A 20,798-nucleotide genomic window follows, 5' to 3' on the forward strand; every position below is an offset into this window, starting at 1 on the left:
GGGTTCTCCAGTTTGGAATTTTGGCAGCTATCCGGTTGCTAGGGTTTTGTTTACCCTACCCTTAGCAACCAGAAGATCTGAATGAGAGCCAGGAATATGAATCACAGAGGGACTGACTATAAAGATAAAGGAATAAAGAGGAACAATAACAATAAAATTCTAAGCTCACAGAGCAAAGGTTTTCTGACTGCCGGGGTCAGTGACCCCTTCATTTGAAAGCTGGAAAGATGTAGAAGAGAAAGGCAATTGAATTAAAAACTATGACAAATAAATAATGAAGACCAATTACAAAGTTGCTAGGAACTTTCTGTAACATACTAAACACACTGAAGGGAAACCACCCCTTTGACAAAAAGAGCACTTAGGCAAGTTTAAAGAGAGATTCATTTAGTCAAACTCCTCCAGTCAGTTGGTAAATTACCCACCTCTGTATAAAATATAAAACAAGGTTTTCCTTTTAGGGTGAAGACACACAGAGCTACTAGTAGCAGCTACTAAACGCCAGAAAATCCCCTGCCATAGACAATCATGAGAATTGCCCCTGCTACAACACACGTAGAGACAATTATCAGTAAAAGATCAGCATTGTCTGTTTCTGCAGTCACGACACGTAGCTGCTACTAGTAGCTCTGTGTGTCTTTACCCTTATGTTTCCATCGTGGGTATTTTCTGGTGTTTAGTAGCCATGAAAAAGTAGCTGCTACTAGTAGCTCAGTGTGTCTTCATCCTAAGGGTAAAGACACATGGAGCTACTAGTAGCAGCTACTTGTCACAGCTACTAAACGCCAGAAAATCCCCTGCCATAGAGAATACTGAGAATTGCCTCTGCTAAACACACGTAGAGACAAATGATCAGCATTGTCTGTTTCTGTAGCCATCACAAGTAGCTGCTACTAGTAGCTCAGTGTGTCTTCACCCTTATGTTTCCATAGAGGGTATTTTGTGGTGTTTAGTAGCCGTGAAAAAGTAGCTGCTACTAGTAGCTCAGTGTGTCTTCACCCTTATGTTTCCATTGGGGGTATTTTCTGGTGTTTATTAGGGCTCTGACACATGGGGGAGATTAGTCGCCCGCGACAAAACTCCCTGTTCGCGGGCGACTAATCTCCCCGAGTTGCCATGACCCGCCATCCCGTCGGTAAACATGTAAGGCTCGCGAGTCTTTTTCGGCGATTTGAGCGAAATCGCGCCGCCGCGTCTGCCATCCAGCCGGCGACTTACATGTTCGCCGGTGGGATGGCAGGGGTAGGCAACTCGGGGAGATTAGTCGCCCGCGAACAGGGAGTTTTGTCGCGGGCGACTAATCTCCCCCGTGTGCCAGAGCCCTTAGCCATGAAAAAGTAGCTGCTACTATTAGCTCAGTGTGTCTTCATCCTTATGTTTCCATTGTGGGTATTTTCTGGGGTTTAGTAGCCATAAAAAAGTAGCTGCTACTAGTAGCTCAGTGTGTCTTCATCCTAAGGGTAAAGACACATGGAGCTACTAGTAGCAGCTACTTGTCACAGCTACAGAAACAGACAATGCTGATCATTTACTGATAATTGTCTCTATGTGTGTTTTAGCAAAGGCAGTTTTCAGTATTCTCTATGGCAGGGGATTTTCTGGAGTTTAGTAGCCGTGAAAAAGTAGCTGCTACTAAGTAGTTCTGTGTGTCTTTACCCTTACTGGTGACACTTAGCTGCCTCAATGACCTGCTGATAAAGATTTGGATTTTCTTTAAGAGACAAGAGGTGGTGAGAACCTTTGTGCGAATTGCGACAGTGACACCAGAGGGTAATGACAGACTGATCCCATCTTATTGTGTGGCCTTTGTTTGACATAACCAACTTGTTTGTATTATAAAGGTGAGTAAATAATGCTGAATACCAGAGGGGGTTCACACCATAGTTTGCCCATAGTCAGAGCAGAGTAGCCCAGGGGTCTGAGATATATCATTCAGTAAATTCTATTGGAGTGCTGCGGGGTTTCAGAATGTTCAATGGGTTATCCAATCCCCCATAGATAAAAACTCGGTGGGTCTGGGAAGGGTCGGACTAGGCCAGCAGAGCAATGGGAAAAAACCTGGTGGGTTTCACTGACCCAGACCTGATCCCTACCAGCGCTCCAGTAATATGTATGCACCCAGGGGGGTTGGGTGGGCAGTGTGGGCCCCTATGGAGGTAGGGGCCCCTAGGGTGGCATCTCCTGCACATCCCAGTCCAACACAGGGCTCCAGCCCTCCTGGACCCCCCAATCCACAATCAATCCCAGGAAGCATTGGTGCTCCACCCTGGACCTCCCTTTCCCTAGGTATATAGTATGAGGAATACACATTGAGGGGGGGCAGCAGGGTCCCAGTCCAACCCTATATGCACCCCCTATTATAGTCAGTATATTATCCCAATAAGTATCAAGTTATCATGCATCATATGTGGTGGTTAAACTACCCTGCTGATTGGGCTACTGTGGCTACAAGAATAGCTGCACTCATAGACACAATACATCAGGGCTCCTCAAACTATGGCCTGTGTGCTGGATACGGCCACCCAAGGTCATTTACCCGGCCCCTGCCCCAGCTGCGTCCCTCGCCCCTGTCTGCCTTAGCGTGGTCCCAGCACGTCATGTCACTGGCCCGCACGCTGGGGCTGAGGGCCACACTGAGGCAGACAGGTAGTAGCCAGGGGAGAGGATGCAGCGGGGCTGGGGGCGTAGATTGAGGACTAACTATAACCTGAGGGACCATGAACTGGCCCCCTGTTTAAAAAGTATGAGGACCCCTGCAATACATAGTAACATAACATAGTAAGTTAGGTTGAAAAAAGACACACGTCCATCACGTTCAACCATAATGCCTATATATAACCTGCCTAACTGCTAGTTGATCCAGAGGAAGGCGAAAACCCCATCTGAAGCCTCTCTAATTTGCCCCAGAGGGGAAAAAATTCCTTCCTGACTCCAAGATGGCAATCGGACCAGTCCCTTGGGCAACTTGTACTGTAGCTGTATTCCCTCACTTGCTAAGAAGCCATCCAGCCCCTATATAAAGCTATATAATGTATCAGCCAGCACGACTGATTCGGGGAGGGAATTCCACAACCTCACAGCTCTCACTGTAAAAAATCCTTTCCCAATATTTAAATGGAACCTCCCTTCTTCTAAACGGAGTGGGTGCCCTCGTGCCCGTTGGAAGGACCTACTGGTAAATAAAACATTAGAAAGGTTATTATATGATCCCTTTATATATTTATACATAGTTATCATGTCACCCCTTAAGCGCCTCTTCTCCAGTGTAAACAAACCCAACTGGGCCAGTCTTTCCCCATAACTGAGACTTCCCATACCCTTTACCAGCTTAGTTGCCCTTCTCTGGCCCCTCTCTAACTCAATCATGTCCCGTATGAGCACTGGAGACCAAAACAAATACATGGGATTTTCCCCAGTGCATCATGGAGAAAACACTTGAGAGGAACAAAAGTCGATGGAACTTTACTTTCCCATTACAACAGATTCCTAGAAACAGGGACGATGTCAGGTTTAGCCGACCCAGTACAATCTGCTAAACAGAACCATGCTTTCATCCATGGCCTCCCTGAGCCCATAGGAACAGAATGAGTTAGTCCCTCTGTAGGAACAGGGGGTCAATTTAGTCGGTTTTGCAAAACTCACTGTGTACACAGGAGCTTCCAAACTGTAACTGAGACAGGATTATGAGAATCTCTCACTCCTTTGTGCCAAGCAGTGTGAGGGAGTGAGTGATTAATATCCCCCCCCCCCATCCCCAGCAGCCGATCAGCAGAACAATGGGAAGGGAGCAAGATAGCAGCTCCCAGTAGGTATCAGAATAGCACTCAATAGTAAGAAATCCAAGTCCGGCTTGGGACTCCTCCAGTTACATGGGAGTAGGAGAAACAATAGGTTAGCTGAAAGCAGTTCTAATGTGTAGCGCTGACTGAAAGCTCAGACTCAGGCACACTTTACTGCTGCGCTGCAAGTTGGAATGATATCCCCCCCTCACCCCCAGCAGTCGATCAGCAGAACAATGGGAAGGGAGCAAGATAGCAGCTCCCAGTAGGTATCAGAATAGCACTCAATAGTAAGAAATCCAAGTCCGGCTTGGGACTCCTCCAGTTACATGGGAGTAGGAGAAACAATAGGTTAGCTGAAAGCAGTTCTAATGAAAAGCTCAGGCTCAGGCACACTGTTTTTTGTCAATACATGCACTAGCATAGACAATTTACTTATGAAACAGGGGACCAGGGAATGTGCATTGATCAATCCCCCTCTCTTTTTGTATGCTTGTAGCTAATTTGGCCAGATCAGTTGCACTTCCATTGTATTTGTATACTCTATTTAGCCTTGGAGTGCTCCCACAACCCCCTTCTGTGTATCTATGTATTTTAGTAGAGTTATTCTGCAGGAAGAATGGCCAAACTTCCATGTGGCTGTAGCACCCCCACACCCGTCCCTTTAATGGTGGTCTTATGCCTTTAATAAAATGGGTGTTGGTTTAATGGGCAGTCTTCTCCTTTACAAGCCACAAGTGGGGGAGGATTAAGCCTGTAGAACCAGGCTGTGGTCCTGGCAATCTCTCTCTATAAAAGCTGAAGGCATGGGAGTAACTAAGCCCTCTGACTCAAACCAGCCCCCAGGTCAAGAATGGCAACAGTGCCCGGGAGTGCCGGCCTTTGGAAAATATGACCAGAGGTAAATAGATAGGACCACCATATGGGGTTTACCTTGACGTGGTATGGGGGCTTACCAACCTTATGATCGTAATTTTGTAACTAAAAACCCCTGTTTTTGTCAATACATGCACTAGCGTAGATAAGTTACTCATGAAACAGGGGGCCAGGGAATGTGCATTCATCAATCCCCCTGTTGTAGAGAGCAGGGTGTGTTTGGGGTGCCTGATGTTAGTCTAACCTGTGGCACCCCCAAACTCCCCCTGCTCTCTACAACAGGGACCATCTCCTAATACACTCCTAGGGGCCCATTTACTTACTCATGAACGGGCCGAATGCGTCCGATTGCGTTTTTTTCGTAATGATCGGTATTTTGCGATTTTTTCGGAAAATTATCGCGACTTTTTCGTTACCAATACGATTTTTGCGGAAATCTACTAACCCACGAATTCGAATCCGAATTGGAAAAATTCCGATTGGAAAACGAACATTTTGCGACTTTTTCGTATTTTTGCGATTTTTTCGGCGCCTTTACGACTTTTCGGAAATTATCGCGACTTTTTCGTTACCAATACGATTTTTGCGGAAAAACGCGAGTTTTTCGTAGCCATTCCGAAAGTTGCGATTTTTTCATAGCGTTAAAACTTGCGCAAAAAGTTGCGATTTTTTTCGTAGTGTTAAAACTTGCGCAAAACGTCGCGCCTTTTAAGTTTTAACGCTACGAAAAAAGCGCAACTTTTCGCGCAAGTTTTAACGCTACGAAAAAATCGCAACTTTCGGAATGGCTACGAAAAACTCGCGTTTTTTCGCGCAAATCGTCGCGATAATTTCCGAAAAGTCGTAAAGGCGCCGAAAAAAATCGCAAAAATACGAAAAAGTCGCAAAATGTTCGTTTTCCAATCGGAATTTTTCCAATTCGGATTCGAATTCGTGGGTTAGTAAATCAGCCCCCTAGTGTAACCCCTTGTTGCCCCGTCCCGGTGTCACGTCTGAGAGTGGCGTGATCGTGACATGGGGTAATAATGTCTGTGAATCAACTCCTGCTTCAGAGTTTGTGCCAAGTAAATAACTGTGATAAGAACGGGCACTCATGTACTCTGTGAGTGATTATTGGAAGTGGAAAATTAAAGGGGAACTCCGGCTTCCAAACCAAAATTTGTTAAAGACTCCATACAACACAGAAACCCCTAATATCCCTATCCCTGTAATCTGTTCCTTCAAACAGTAGGAATAAATACCATGTTTATATGCTGAAATCCAGCCGCAAAACTGTTCTACTCTTTCTGCATCATTTGAAATCCTGGCAGGGGAGGAGGGACTAAAACACTGATGTTACACATTGTAACAACTTCCCCACAGCTTACAGACAGCATGCAGGAACTACATAACCCACAATGCATTGCACTGGGATGTGCCTTTCCTTATTGACATCACGTGTGCAGCAGGGGATTGTGGGATTGGGAGGAGGCAGGATGAAGGCAGGCTGAGGACAGGCGCTACTGTTACATTTTATTTGAGTCACAAAGTAGCCAGCCAGATCAGCAGGGAAACAGGGGGCGGGGCTTAGGGAACTTGTGTTTAGGTGAAGTTCCCCTTTAAAGACACCAATAGAGTCTATGCTATTTAAAGTTACACAGATGATGGTTACACACCCACGGCACGTGGCACTTTCCATATCACCTCCCCGCTAACAGTTTCCGTCACCTACGGACACGTAAGGCTGCCTTGTCCTGTTGTGTTGTTTCAGCTAAACGTTCTAGTCCTTTTCTACTCATGTTCAATAGTTCTGTTCCGTATAGCAACAGGAATGTGTAAACATGTCAGGGTTATATGTTACGGTTCTCTGTAAAGGGAAACTATACCTCCCAAACAATGTAGGTCTCTATATAAATATATTGCATTTTCATATAAATATACTTATTTAGCAGTATGTGCCATTGGGTAATCCTAAATAGGAAACTGCCATTTTAAGTACTAAGGGCCGCCCCCTGGGATCATAGGATTCACAGTGCACACAAACAAGCCAAGGCACACATACATGCTAGGCCCCATCAGCCAATGAATGGGCAGAGTTCTGCCTTTTGCTCCCACACTACTTCCTAGTTAGTTACAGCTGCATCACTTTCTGTCAGGTGATCACACAGCCCATCACAAAATGGCGGCTCAAGGGAAAGGATGTAAAAGGGCAATATTTACTGATATATATATTCCAGTTTGGGGAGATTCTTTAATAGGTCACTTAACATAATATAAACTATCTGTTGGTTGGGCGGGTTAACAATCCCTATAGCTTTAAACCCTGCCTTCCTTATTTCACTGTTACTAGGCAGATGCCCATTTATCTATTTTCCTATTGTACCTTATTACATTATGACCACTTCCTGCCCCACTGTAATGTAGAGTTTAGCAGGGGGGTGGATATTCCTCTTTGGCTGCATCTGTGGTACCAGTTGGATGTTCCACTGACTCTGGGATCAACAAGGCCCCAGTAAAGCCATCTTACCCCAGAGGGACAACACCATTGTACCATCCAGACTTGTCATGAAACTCCGTGACCTGAACATCGGTTCCTCCCTGTGCAGCTGGATCCTGGACTTCCTGACAAACAGACCTCAGGTGGTTGGGATCGGCAACATCACCTCATCCACACTGACACTTAGCACCGGTGCCCCCCAGGGATGTGTGCTCAGCCCCCTGCTGTACCCCCTGTTCACCCACGACTGTACAGCAACACACAGCTCCAATACTATCATCAAATTTGCAGACGACACCACCATCATCGGCTGCATTTCTGATGGAGATGAGTCGGCTTACAGGGCAGAGGTGAGAGCCCTGACATCATGGTGCCTGCTGCTCAACGTCAGCAAAACTAAGGAGCTCATTGTGGATTACAGGAGACTGCAGGGAGGAGGCCATACCCCCATTCACATTGAGGGAGCAGAGGTGGAGAGAGTCAGCTGCTTCAGATTCCTTCGCATCAATATCAGTGAGGATCTGAGTTGGTCTCACCATGTTGGTGTGATCACTAAAGCTGCAAGACAGCGGCTCTTCTTTCTGCGGCGCCTGAGGAGGTTCGACATGGACTCCAGAATACTCACAAACTTCTATCGATGCACCATTGAGAGTATTCTGTCCGGCTGTATCACCACCTGGTATGGCAGCTGTAATGCCTTGGACCGCAAAGCTCTGCAGAGGGTGGTGAGATCAGCAGAGCGCATCCCCAGGACTGAACTGCCGGCCATGCAGGACCTGTACAGACAGCGCTGTAGGAGGAAGATGCAGCGGATCCTCTCTGATCCCGGCCACCCCAGCCACAGACTTTTCACGCTCCTACCATCAGTCAGGCGGTACAGGAGCATCCAGACCCCCACCAGCAGATACAGAGACAGTTTCTACCCACAAGCCATCAGGCTTCTGAACTGCTGACATTCTGCCCAACACACACTCCCCATAACTACTGGACTCTTCCCAGTGTCACTTTAAGCAAAGCCACTTTAAATCCTCACTGCACAATTTCAAATATTGCATTGCATTTTATTATTGTAAATACTCGTACCTTTATTGCACAGTTTTATTATATTTAATATTTGTATTTTTTTTTTTGTTTTGTTTTTTGTTTTGTTTGTCTATGTAAAGTTGGGAGGAACACGGGTCAAAAAAATTTCATTACAGTAATGATGGTTCATTGTTATTTGTATATGACAATAAACTTGAAACTTGAAACTATAAAGAAGCTGGGGACCAGGGACCCCATGAACGAGGATCTAGTAAGTGCAGGATATTTTGTGTAATAGCACTAGGAAAGTGAGACAGTCAGCTTTTGATAGAAACAGCAGTTTCTGGCTCCAACCAGGAGAGACAGCAGGGAGTATTCTCCTTTACAGGCTCTGCTGCCTTAGTGTAGGGACCGCAGTACTGAGGGGTATCAGGCTTAGTCTTCTCCCTTCTCTAGCTGGTCTTTGTCTGTATTACAGCCAAAAAGGGGTTACACAGAGACTGCGAGATAGCAAGAGCTTTCGATCATAGATTCTGCTCTACTGCATATCCAGTGGATTTTACTAGGTGGCCTGGGTAAGAGGCCTGTAATTCTGGAAAAACCGCCCAAGAGGCAGATCTGACAGCCGTTCGGCCCAATTAGATCCAACTGGTTTATATATTTGCTTGGTACAATGGGCCAATCCAGTCTGAGCTGCCAGTCTGCTCCCCCAGTGACAGATACAGTTTAACCTGCAGCAACAGTAACCAACCCATTAATGAACTGACAACAACAGAAACCCAACAATGAAGTTATTCACACAAATAGTAATAGGGAGTTATGTGCTGAGTAGGGGACGTGTGAGACCATTGAAGTGCAACATTGTGTGTCCGGCCTTTCATCTCATGGACAGGCATTTCTGTGGCGTCGGTTCATCTGTGGCTTGGTTACGGTTGCTATAGAGCATCAGTTGTACGGGGAGCTGTCAGGCAGCTCAGACTCACGTTGGATTTAGTATAAATTATATGTTTGTATCAATACTAATCCCCGTCCCTCACTGATATGCACAGGAGTGTGAGTTTGCCCCGTGGCACTTACATGCAATGTGTGCCCTATAATATCCTATAGAACCCTACCTCTGATCATGCCCACTGGGCCACCATCCCGTTCCTGGGTTTTTAGGGGTCATTCTAGGGATGTAAGATAGAAAGAGTGTAGGTAGTAAGTGCAGCACGTGCCCCACCAAGGAGGAAGAAGAGATTAGCGCCTCAGCGGGTACCCCGCAAGTTAGGGCCCAAGTGTGTAGTTCAGGGTATAGTGGGGACCCTTGTGTGTTTTCGGAGGGACCCAAGAAGCACCTGGCAAGGCTGGTACCATTGGGCTGAGCCCTGTGATGGGGGGTGTGTGAGTCCCACTGAGGGAAGGTACCGGAGGTGGAAAGGGCTGAACAAATAGAGGGAAGAGTGTTGGGGTTGTGTTTCGGAGGTGCATTACCCTGTATGTTGGGACTTAACAACTGTGGATACAAATGCTGCTTCATGAGTGAAGAATGTGATCTGCCCAACTTGGATGTGTGTACAAAGTTGGAATAAAATCCGTTGTGTGTTGCAACTCCCTGCACCCTTTGTGTTCCTTAGCGTGGGAGATGTAATCAGGAGGGGAGTACTGGCTACCAGCAGCCTTGCAAACACACAGCTACAGAATAGGGTGAATACACCAGTCGCACCTGTATCAGCATCACCACAATTACACTGGGAATACAGGGGAAACCATCACACTGTATTCGTACTCAGCGTCGCTTGGAAATGAGCCCTTATACATGTCCTACCAAGGGAGCCGAATAACAGCATACAAGCAATTTAGCGCCCTCTGCTGGGGAAACGTAGGTAGAGCCATCAGATTGTTGCATCACATTCTTAATGGTTATTATAAGTTATAGCTTGCTCAGGTTTAAGGCCATCTTTTGTGTGTCAGCGGCACTGCACATGCTCAGTGGGTTCTGGACAGCAGGGAGAAAAGGCAGGTGTTGGGTTGGGGGCCAGGAGAGGAGGGGAAATGGCAAGTTGCGAGGCACCTCAATGTGACTGAGATTGGTAGCTGTGTGGCATTTCCTTCTCCACCGAGCTCTCATTGTGTAAGTTCTACTAATATAGCAGCAAGACTTGACAAAATCTTGGTAATGATAGAAAAAGATGAGCACCCAGCAGAGTTACCTTCTACATTATTGTTCTTGTGCCCCCCTTCTCCTTTTGGATTGTGTAGCAAAGCTCAGCCAATAGCAGTTCATATCCTCTATTCCACTGAGCCACCAATGAGCTGTCGGCTACTGACAATGGCATATCTCAAAAGTAATATTTTGGCTCATATAAATAAACTGGTTCAGGATTGGGCCATTTGGGTCACTGAATGGTAAAACACTGATCTAGTGGCTTAACTTTTAATGGGCAAAATGACAGGAGGCAGGAGGCAGAGGTGATGCATATCAGGTCAACTTTGGGTTTGAAGTGGTTTGTGAATTACTGGGGAACAAGACATGATGGTGATACTTTCTGGGCTTCAAGCAGTGAGTTGCTATGGGTTAGATCTGTGTATGTGAAGGAATTGAGAGAAGTAGGACAGTATAGCCTGAAAGAACTTGTAGTGAAGAGAGTCATGAAGTGCATGGAGTTTCCTGCAAAGTCAATGTAATGAGTAAGTACAAGAGCAAAGTAAGTGGGTAGTGGTGTCTAACCAGGGCTGGGATTGGAGGCTCATTGGCAGGGAGAGAGGCATGAAGATCTAGGGAGGCAGTCCAAACAGTTTTTGTAGTTGTAGGCAAGATGGGATCGGAGGGGGAACTGGGAGAGGAGAGAGAGAGTGGGTGCCAATAATGGCAGTATGGTGGGGTGCCAATTACTTCACAATACTATTGTAGTAGTAGGAGATCAAGTCATGTTGTAAGAGAGTAAGAAGGAAAATAAACTGGCGTCAGGTAGTGGGAATGTCGAGAGTAATGTATTTGGTGATGGGAAGGGGGATGCTAACTACCTCAAGGCATTGGCCATCTTCCATTTTGTTGCCAGAGGTCCACTGGAGAAGGCTATGGAAAGTAGTTACAGAGAGGAGAGGTCCAGAATAGTTTGGGGTCATCAAGGTGGCAGCTGAAATCATCTAATAGGGGAATGGGGCAGTCCAAGGAAAGAAATAATTCAAGCCAGGTTTCAAAGTCAGAAAGGAAAGAAGAGGATGAGTAAGGGAGAAGGCAATAGATTATGGCCACCTGGAGTATGAAGGAGGAAAAATATGTACTATATGTACTGCAAAATATGAGACTTATATGAAAGGATTGGAAAGGAGGCCAACTTCTCCAGCTCTACCATTGCATTGTGGGTGAGGGAAAGGCTCCCATGAGATACAAGAGTAGAGCCAGAAGGATATAGCTGGGGTTCTGTAACAGCAAGGGACTGATACTTTAATTTACTATATTGAGTATAAAGGGCAGTAGGTGGAAAGATAACGTACAGAGTAGTAAAAAATAAATAAAGGCAAAACAAATTTAGAACTCGAGTCCTTCAGCCTTCAGTCTGGAAGCCTCCTACCCTTTAGTGATATAAAAATATACTCCCCGTTACACATAACTACATTTTTTCTTTTTTTCCTCCTTTTTTTTCTCATTTGTGCCTCTTTCTTTGCTCCTCTCTCCTTAACATACCCATTGAGTCCTGAAAGTCTATCCAGAAGTAGACAACAGGGCCCTGTTGGTTAGATCTTACAGTCTTAAATGAGATCAATAGTCAATGGACAATGGAACCAGAAGAGGAGGAGACTTGACCATCTCGCTTTGCAGTTGTCTCACAATGCACTAAGATGGCGCCTACACACCAATATTACACCATCTCCAGGCAAAGAGTCCAAGCTGCGTGGATTGCAAAGTAGATAATCCAAGTGTTTCTTATCAGAGGCTAGATGTTCTATTGTGTACTTTTTATTTCTAAATGACACTGTTACACAGCAAATAATTCCCTCTGCCATTTAACCTTTTATTCTTCAACCAACAAATGTATTTGTAGCTGTAATATTGGTGTGTAGGCGCCATCTCAGTGCCTTGTGCCTGAGTCTGAGCTTTCAGCCAGCGCTACTCATTAGAACTGCTTTCAGCTAACCTATTGTTTCTCCTACTCCCATGTAACTGGAGGAGTCCCAAGCCGGACTTGGATTTCTTACTATTGAATGCTATTCTGATACCTACTGGGAGCTGCTACCTTGCTCCCTTCCCATTGTTCTGCTGATCGGCTGCTGGGGGTGAGGGGGGGGGGGATATCACTCCAACTTGCAGCGCAGCAGTAAAGTGTGCCTGAGTCTGAGCTTTCAGAAGGAGCCAGCGCTACACATTAGAACTGCTTTCAGCTAACCTATTGTTTCTCCTACTCCCATGTAACTGGAGGAGTCCCAAGCCGGACTTGGATTTCTTACTATTGAGTGCTATTCTGATACCTACTGGGAGCTGCTATCTTGCTCCCTTCCCATTGTTCTGCTGATTGGCTGCTGGTGGTGAGGGGGGGGGGATATCACTCCAATCACAGGATTGGAGAAGCTCTATTAACTGATGGGTTTAAAAAAAAACATGTTTTCCCTTGACAGTATTCCTTTAATGAATGCATATTATAGACATTACAGTGGGAATTGCCAATAGCATGGGAGGATACTGATTACTGCATAAAGAGAACATTCCTTATATTTATATTTATGTTTATATATATATATATATATATATATATATATATATATATATATATATATATATATATATATATATATATATATATATATATATATATATATATATATATATATGGAAGTTATAAGTGATAATGAAGTTTATTATAAGGCAGGTTTCCTAGACATTACAGATGTGGGCGTAACCATCTCAGTTTTGAGCAATGTTCATCAACATCCACCACTGCAGAGCATTGCTCCTCTGTATGTAGTTGCACTCAGTGACACCAGCTGACATAAGGCAACAATGTGGGCAGCGCCTGGCACACCCAATCGGATGCAAGGTACAGCAGCATCTTTTTCGCCTTCCACTTGCCCATAGGGGCACTGATAATTGATCTGAGGGCAGTTCCATTCCTTGGGGTAAGGGGAGCAAGCCTTTCTCTTTCTCTCTTTTTCTCCACTTTACTAAATAGGTATGACATTCAGGTGAAAGGAGTGCAGCTTGGAGAACCATAGCATTCTTTAATCAATCTTATGGGTCTGATGATAGACCCAACAATAATTACCTTTATTCCTAAAACCCACCTCAACTGCAATTCTCATTTTGTGGGACCCTAGAAGCTTTACTGCTGACTTAGACCCATTTCATACACCTCCCGGAAACTGCTTCTCATCCAAAATGGCCATGTATTGCAGCTCAGGAGTTACCATTTGAATACACTGTGCCCTAGTGTCAGGCTCAAGATCCAGTTTCACCACCCAGCCCATGATCTTCTCCTGCCCAAACTGCAATGGCCTGATGCCCTCTTCTCTAATCTCATCTGCTCTTACAGGGTTCGACCCTTCCAGACATATCTCAGCTAGCTCTTGTCTTCTTTCTCTCAACCTCCTAACTTCAGTGTCCATCCTCTTTCTACCAAATTTCTCTACTTTCTCCCAGAAGGTACGGTTGAAGTAGACATAAAGATACAAGTCTAGGGTATTCCAGGCCCTTAACATCTCTGCCTCTTTTTTATTCAGTGGTGTGGAAGCCTCACGAGCATTGAGTTTAAAGGTCACCACATCATCAAGATCCCAGCACAGTTCTTCCTTCAGAAGGACCATTGATTCATCAAAGTACTCAGAGAGTAGGACCAGGTGGAAAGTCCTCTCTATCTCCCTGACTCCTGATCTGGCCATAGATTCTGTGAATGAAGCGTCGGCGTTCAATCCCAGGTCGAACCACTGAAAGTTCCGTGCGTATTGGTTTCCTCTCTCCCCTGGTTTGTAGTACTGGGAAAGGTGGGCAATAAAGTCTTTAAAGTTGGGGGCTTTCTTGAAGGCTGACGACATCGAACGATAATAAGAGAAAGAAGACTCTGCCAAGGTGGCTGGATCCCGTAGAATTGTGAAGTAGAAGGAGTCTGCGGGCATCAGCTTCCTGACCTGGAGAGAAAATATATACATTTATGTAACATATAGTCTGACACACTGGCCATAGTAGGGCTCATCTATCTATCTAAATATCTATCTATCTATCTATCTATCTATCTATCTAAATATCTATCTATCTATCTATCTAAATATCTATCTATCTATCTATCTATCTAAATATCTATCAATCTAAATATCTATCTATCTATCTATCATCTATCTATCTATCTATCTATCTATCTATCTAAATATCTATCTATCTATCTAAATATCTATCTATCTATCTATCTATCTAAATATCTCTCTATCGCAATTAGCGATGTCCATGATTAACCAGTGATCAACTACATGATCAATCATGACCAACTGATCTAAAGGTCCCCATACACGGGCCCATTGTAGCTGCCGATATCAGTCCCTTAGGACCAATTCGGCAGCTTATCGGCCCATGTAAGGGCAGGAATGAGGGGCATGCCCGACTGATATTGATCGGACAGGTGAAAAGATTTAGTCAGATCGGGGACCACATCGGCTCGTTGATGCAGTCCCCGAACCAACTGCCCCATTGCCGCCATTATAAGTTGATCTTTTAGCCCCCGGGCCCACCGATTGACTTAGTCTACATTTGCCTGATATCGCCCGCCCGTAGGTGGGGATATAGGGAGAAGATCTGCTGGCTACGTACCACCTCCATTAAACTCTGAGGCTATTAGAAGTCACCTTGGACCTCAGGACCTACATAAGAACCCTGAAACTATGTTGTTGGAGCTCCTCAGTGACTTCTAAAATCATTACAGTTTATCATTGGGGTACAGTATATACAATATTCCCTAGCAATCCGTTTTTCCGTACACACAGGCACCCCTTTTCCTTAATGGAGTGTGACCTACTCTGAAAGACCAGGGATATGGCTTAGAGCAGCAGTTCTCAACCTGTGGGTCGGGACCCCTTTGGGGTCACCTAAGACCATTGGAAAACACATATTTCTGATGGTCTTAGGAATCATTTTATGGTTGGGGGTCACCACAACACGAGGAACTGTATTAAAGGGTCCCGGCATTAGGAAGGTTGAGAACCACTGGCTTAGAGAATAGCATGGGTGGGTTATATAAAGTAATGACTGGTTCCCAAAGAACATCTTTGTGTCAAGAGGTTTTTACACCATTCAGAAGTCATTTAGTGGTAGAGTAATGGCTACTATCATGCATCCCATAACCAACTCTTTATACATAATATTATACACAATGACCACTGGAACGATACCCTCAGGGCCTCAACGGTTCCAATCCATCTTTGGTTCCTTACCTCTGGGAGATTGAAGCGCATGTGGTGGCACAGGAGATCATACGTTGGCTTGTTATCTCCATCATATCCTTTTACCCTGTGAACATTGAACGGGTTGGGGTAGTTGAACTCATAGTTGTGGGGTAGAGCGAAGGTTAGCGAGTTCCTGTCCCCATAACGGTGTAACATATTCAGTACAGTGCTTCCAGCAGTCCGGTGGGTCTTCAGGAACACTATGTGAGATTTTGACTGACAAGTTCTTGTTGAGGGTGAGGGGGCCGGACGAGGTACTTTGAAGCGCTTAGAGGGTTTAGTAATGAAAGAATTGTCATGTGGCGCCCTGTAGATATATAAAGACATATAATGAGTGTCGTGTAGTATTTCCCTGGTATGTCCAGAGTTAAACTTGGTAGCATTTGGCTTTGGGTCCACAAGAGACCCTTAATTTATTAATTAAATATACAACAAGGGACTGTGGAAGGTGACAAACCTATCTGGGGCATCAGACAATTCGGAGCCAGGCCATTTGGGGGCAGGAAGCTGGGGGGCAATTGGTTTCCTTGATCTGTTGATCAAAGAAAGGCAATTGTGGACCTAAGAACAGCAGGGGCCCAGCTAGGAGAAAATATTATAGAAAGGGGTCCATATCTCCTTTGCTTTAGGGTTCACATCCTCATAAATCATATATTGGTTATAAGGAGGCCCCATGCAGTGTCGGACTGGCCCACCAGGATACCAGGAAAACTCCCGGTGGGCCCAGGTGTCAGTGGGCCCTCCTGCTCCTGACCATTTGGCCTGTTTCTTGGCCATTCCCTATTTCTGAATGGGAAGAAAGAGGAGAAATAGATGGAAGAATAGATGCTAGCATGTAAATAAAAGAGACTAGGAGAATAAAGAGTTTGGGTGGAAAGGAGGAAAAATAGTTTGGAAAGGGGGCCTGTGGTCTAAGGATTTCTGGTGGGCCCCTGGGATCCCAGTCCAACACTGGCCCCATGCTTCCCAATGATACCAAACAGGGACTGCCTATACCCACCAGTTAGGGGGGATAGTTTCTGGGGGGCTGGGACAGGAGACACCCCTCATGTTTGGTATCATTCTGATCACCCACATATGGGTTAAAGCAAGCTCATATTTTCATGATAATATTGGGTACTGGCAAGTACCATTATTATATGACAGCAATTGGCCTGAGAAGTGCAGCTCTCTACAGAGGGTCATGTGACAAGTTCCCGGACACTCCCCCCTCATGAATACGGTAATGAGGATGGGTCCCAGTAGGGGAATAAAGGGCAACAGACCCAATTACTGACAGCTCATACTTGGGGTCCCAATTCTGTTGGGGTGTGGGCTCAGGTATAAAGATCCCACGTACCTTGTATAAATGTTTGGGCCTAGAACGTATTAACTGCTTGGCTGTGTGAGTAGAGGGCAAGGTGTCTGTGTAAATGCTAGTTAACTAGTTGACTGCTAGCAGGAGAGCGTGTTTGACTGTAATTTAACCCTTTGGCTGCTAGAGTGCTAGTGGAATTAGTGGAAGCTAACCCTAACTACAGGGTGTGATACATTAGGTTCAGGTATCGCCTGTTAATGATAGATGGTGGCAGCGAATAGTTATTTGGAACGTTGGTGCGTTTGGGGGTGCCTGACGTTAGTCTAACCTGTGCAAAAGGTGACTGAGTGGAACCCCTTGTTGCCCCGTCCCGGTGCCACGTGCGTCTGGGAGTGGCGTGTTCCTGACAACGAGTAACAACACAAAATGACAATGTTTAACAGTATTACAATGGGCCACTCAGTTGAATGGAAGAAGCCGCTCAGATAAGTGGTGCAACGTTTTCAAGAAAAGTCAGAAAGTCCGACTAATTTGGTCCCAGTTCTACTAGATATTATATATCATGATCTGGATGCATGAAACTCTTCATAGACATCATTCTTGGGCTTTCAGCAAACAGCTCATTTGGGGGCAGTTGGGCATTCCAGGTCACTGACTTGACTGATGTAGCCTGGAATGGAGGCATGCCCTTCACTTGTGTCTGGCTCTTAAGGGTTAATCCCCAACCAGTGGCTCGGGGGCAACATGTTACTCATCAACCCCTTTGATGCCCGTTTAGGTGCCCATTTTTACCTTTCTGGCATGGAGACAAGTTTTGGAAGCACAGAGACAAAGTTTTATCCCAAGCAGAGCCTCCTTCAGGCCAGCAGTCCCCATTGCGCTACCAAATAGCCAATCACAACCCTTATTTGGCCTCCCCAAAGAACTTTTTTTATGCTTGTGTGGCTCTCCAACACTTTTTACATCTGAGTGTGGCTCACAAGTGAAAAAGCTTGAGGATCGGTGCTCTTATGAGTCAAAGGGAGGGACTTAAAATGGCTGCTTTTCATTTTGGGACAATCCATGCTCTATGTCAGAGGTCCTCAAACTTTGTAAACAGGGGACCAGTTAGTTAGTTAGTTCTCAAACTACAGCCCACGTCCTCACCCCTGGCTACTACCTGTCTGCCTCAGAGTGGTTCTCACCATCAGTGCATCACCGCGTCCCACACCAGGCCGACACTAATGACACTGAGTGTTGCCCAGTGGGACGCAGTGATGTGCTGTGGCCAAGGACCACGCTGAGGCAAACACTTGGTAGCATTGGTGAGGATGCAGCGAGGGCCGGGTAAATTACCTTGTGGGGCCAGATCCGGCCCATGGGCCTTAGTTTGGCCTATGTAATAAATGATTCTGTTCAAAGGTATAGAAGGTTTAGACCAGTGGTTCTCAACCTCCTTAATGCCGCGACCCTTTAATACAGTTCCTCATGTTGTGGTGACCCCCAACCATAAAATTATTCCTAAGACCATCAGAAATACGTGTTTTCCCATGGTCTTAGGCGACTCCTGTGAAAGGGTAATTCGACCCCCAAATGGGTTCCCCACCCACAGGCTGAGAGCCGCTGGTATAGAGCAACAATGACGCTTAAATTATTGGCATCTTGAGGAGCACAAGGTTCAAGGTCAAGTGCCAAAGCCATAACTGAAAGTAGAAAGGGTAAGGCATCGGCCATTTTGGAGATGTGTGGTTTCTGGGTCACTTACTTTTTCTGGAAGTGGGTTCCCATGAGTTGAAGCATAAAACTAAGACCCATAAGGAATAGTAGTACAATCCCAATCATTGGTACTCGCAGATGAAACCTCATGGTTCTGGAAAGAAGATAAGAGTGGCTGTGCCAGTGTTAGATTGTAACGCACCAATAAAACGGTGGCATTTCTATGTTGGCATTCTAACAAAGCCATTATTTATATTATATTATTATATATACAAGTATTCAATATATCCCTGAATGTATTGGCACTAATGTCAGTACTGCAATTATCTAACATTAGAATAGTGGAGACCCCCAGTGGGGCCTAGACCTATGGCTGGTGAGGGCAGGACCTACAGACCAATAAGGTTGAGATTTAGTAAGAATGCCTGTAAACCCTCCCACATTTTCCGCATACACCTGGCAAACCGGAGTCCGTGGCGATCAGGCATAAAAAGAGGCAGGGTGGAAAAGTCATTAGATCCACGTATTCCACTGTGTTGTTGAGCAGATTCCAGCAGGAGAAGCCCCCTAAAGTGTTATCCTTTCCCGCTGCTGACTGGCATTGAGTGCTCCTGCTGAGCTTTTTATTGCATTCAAGTTCCCCCAAGGCTTATCCATTAATGATGTGCCTTGGTCCTATTAAGATTATAAGTAGCCGCCATGTTTGTAGATCCCAAATGCACCTTTATCCATATAAATATCAACCAACTGTACCCCCAGACTGACAAGATCTCCCTTCAAGGATGGTCTACAAACCACTGGATTCAATAGTCCTACATTATTTTGCCTCTTCAGCAGCCATAGCTACGTTGCTTCCAATGCCAGCTTTCAATGTAGGAGAAATCACCAGTGCCCCCACACCTTTTTAGTATTTTTATATCTATTGGGAGGGGATGGACCCTCTAGACCAGCGCTCTCCAACCTAATACATAGAGTGGGCCAATCATTTGTCAAGGGCTGGATTATATTAAAATGTCATACAATGAATTCTATGGAGCCCCTGAGCAGACTGGGGTCACAAAAACCCTTTGGAGGGCGACATCCAGCCCATGGGCCTCCAGTTGGACAAGTCTACTATAGACCAATACAATATACACTGTACATAGACACCATAGATAGACACCTATATACATTTATAGTAAGGAAAATGGTCAATACTTATATATTTGGATAATATATCAAGTAGAAATACAATGGGGGCAAATATTATAAACAAACAGACAGATACCCTTTACCCCTACCCTTACCAATACACTCAAGACGCTTAAGGCATTTTAATCCCCTGTATTAGAGAAAAGGCTCTCACCTGTATACGTGTAGGTACAGCTCTGATGGCTTAGGGTATGTAGCAACGTATATGGCATATAATCCCTGTATATACACAGGAACGCCTATGGGTATAAGGAGATGCTTGTTCAAAGCTTGGTAGGCCAGCCCCAACCTGAGCAGTGATGTAAGTTCCTTAGTGTATTTAGTGTATGTATTCTTCCTACCCATGGTGTGTAACTGCCCTGAAATGGAGGGAGGGGTGAACATCAACAAACAAACATCCTCTTCCCCTTCCAAGTTAAATATTCAGTGACAGAAAACACTTGGGGAGCAACACAAGCATCATAAAAGTACATGGAGGAGCCAAATAAGGGCTGTGATTGGCTATTAGGGGCCTCTATCTTGTTTTTATTCAAACAAAACTTGCCCCCAAGTCAGGAATTCAAAAATAACTCCCTGGTTTGGGGGCACTGAGAGCAACACCCAAGGGGTTGGGGAGCAACATGTTACCCCCGAGTCACTGGTTGGGGATCACTGGTCTATAGGCTACAAAACAATAGGGGTATTTCAGCAGGCAGAGGGACATTAAAGGACATGTAACAACCCCACCCACAAACAAAATCAGTGAACAGCCTTAAATACCTGCCCCTCTGGTTGTTCAAAGGTTAATAGTAAGACTGCAACACCCCCCTTAATCACTTGGGATTCCTTTCCCTCCCCTAACCCACTCCCCCCTCCTTTAGGAGTTGACTTTGGCTGTTGGCTACTGGGCATGCTCAGTTCTTCTCAACTCAGGTGACCAAACACTCCCTCCAGTCCAGCATCCAATGAATTGCTGGTTCCCATAGAAACTCTGCTCTACCTGTCTGCTCCTATTTTTTTTCCTAACCTTCTGTCCTGAGCTCAGCTTAATCATTACAGTGCTCAATCCAAGCAA

At 45.3% G+C, this 20,798-nt stretch overlaps 1 protein-coding gene across 2 annotated transcripts; it reads right to left on the reverse strand.

Moving 5' to 3' along the window:
• Positions 1–12,959: 12,959 nt before the first annotated feature.
• Positions 12,960–20,238, reverse strand: gal3st4.2 (galactose-3-O-sulfotransferase 4, gene 2). Of its 2 annotated transcripts, XM_031899519.1 has the most exons (4): positions 18,603–20,238; positions 17,187–17,261; positions 15,550–15,868; positions 12,960–14,256 (listed from the first exon to the last, which is right to left on the reverse strand). In XM_031899519.1, exons 1-4 carry the CDS (start codon positions 18,701–18,703, stop codon positions 13,477–13,479), a joined length of 1,275 nt encoding a protein of 424 aa, XP_031755379.1. In that variant the 5' UTR covers positions 18,704–20,238; the 3' UTR covers positions 12,960–13,476. The 2 variants fall into 2 exon arrangements, with proteins under 2 accessions (XP_031755379.1, XP_012808852.3); XM_012953398.3 differs by lacking the exon at positions 17,187–17,261.
• Between the last annotated feature and the right edge of the window lie 560 nt (positions 20,239–20,798).

Source organism: Xenopus tropicalis, chromosome 3 (genome assembly GCF_000004195.4).
Source record: "Xenopus tropicalis strain Nigerian chromosome 3, UCB_Xtro_10.0, whole genome shotgun sequence".
NCBI lineage: Eukaryota > Metazoa > Chordata > Amphibia > Anura > Pipidae > Xenopus > Xenopus tropicalis.

What these genes read in the sequence shown, in the direction of transcription:
- gal3st4.2 (XM_031899519.1), bottom strand. Translation starts at nt 18,703, where the DNA reads ATGAGGTTTCATCTGCGAGTACCAATGATTGGGATTGTACTACTATTC. An exon ending in GGAACCCACTTCCAGAAAAA is followed by an intron (nt 17,262 to 18,602) that starts GTAAGTGACCCA and finishes ACTCGTTGTCAG; the next exon opens with GAACACGCCACTCCCAGACG. An exon ending in CTCAGTCACCTTTTGCACAG is followed by an intron (nt 15,869 to 17,186) that starts GTTAGACTAACG and finishes ATATATCTACAG; the next exon opens with GGCGCCACATGACAATTCTT.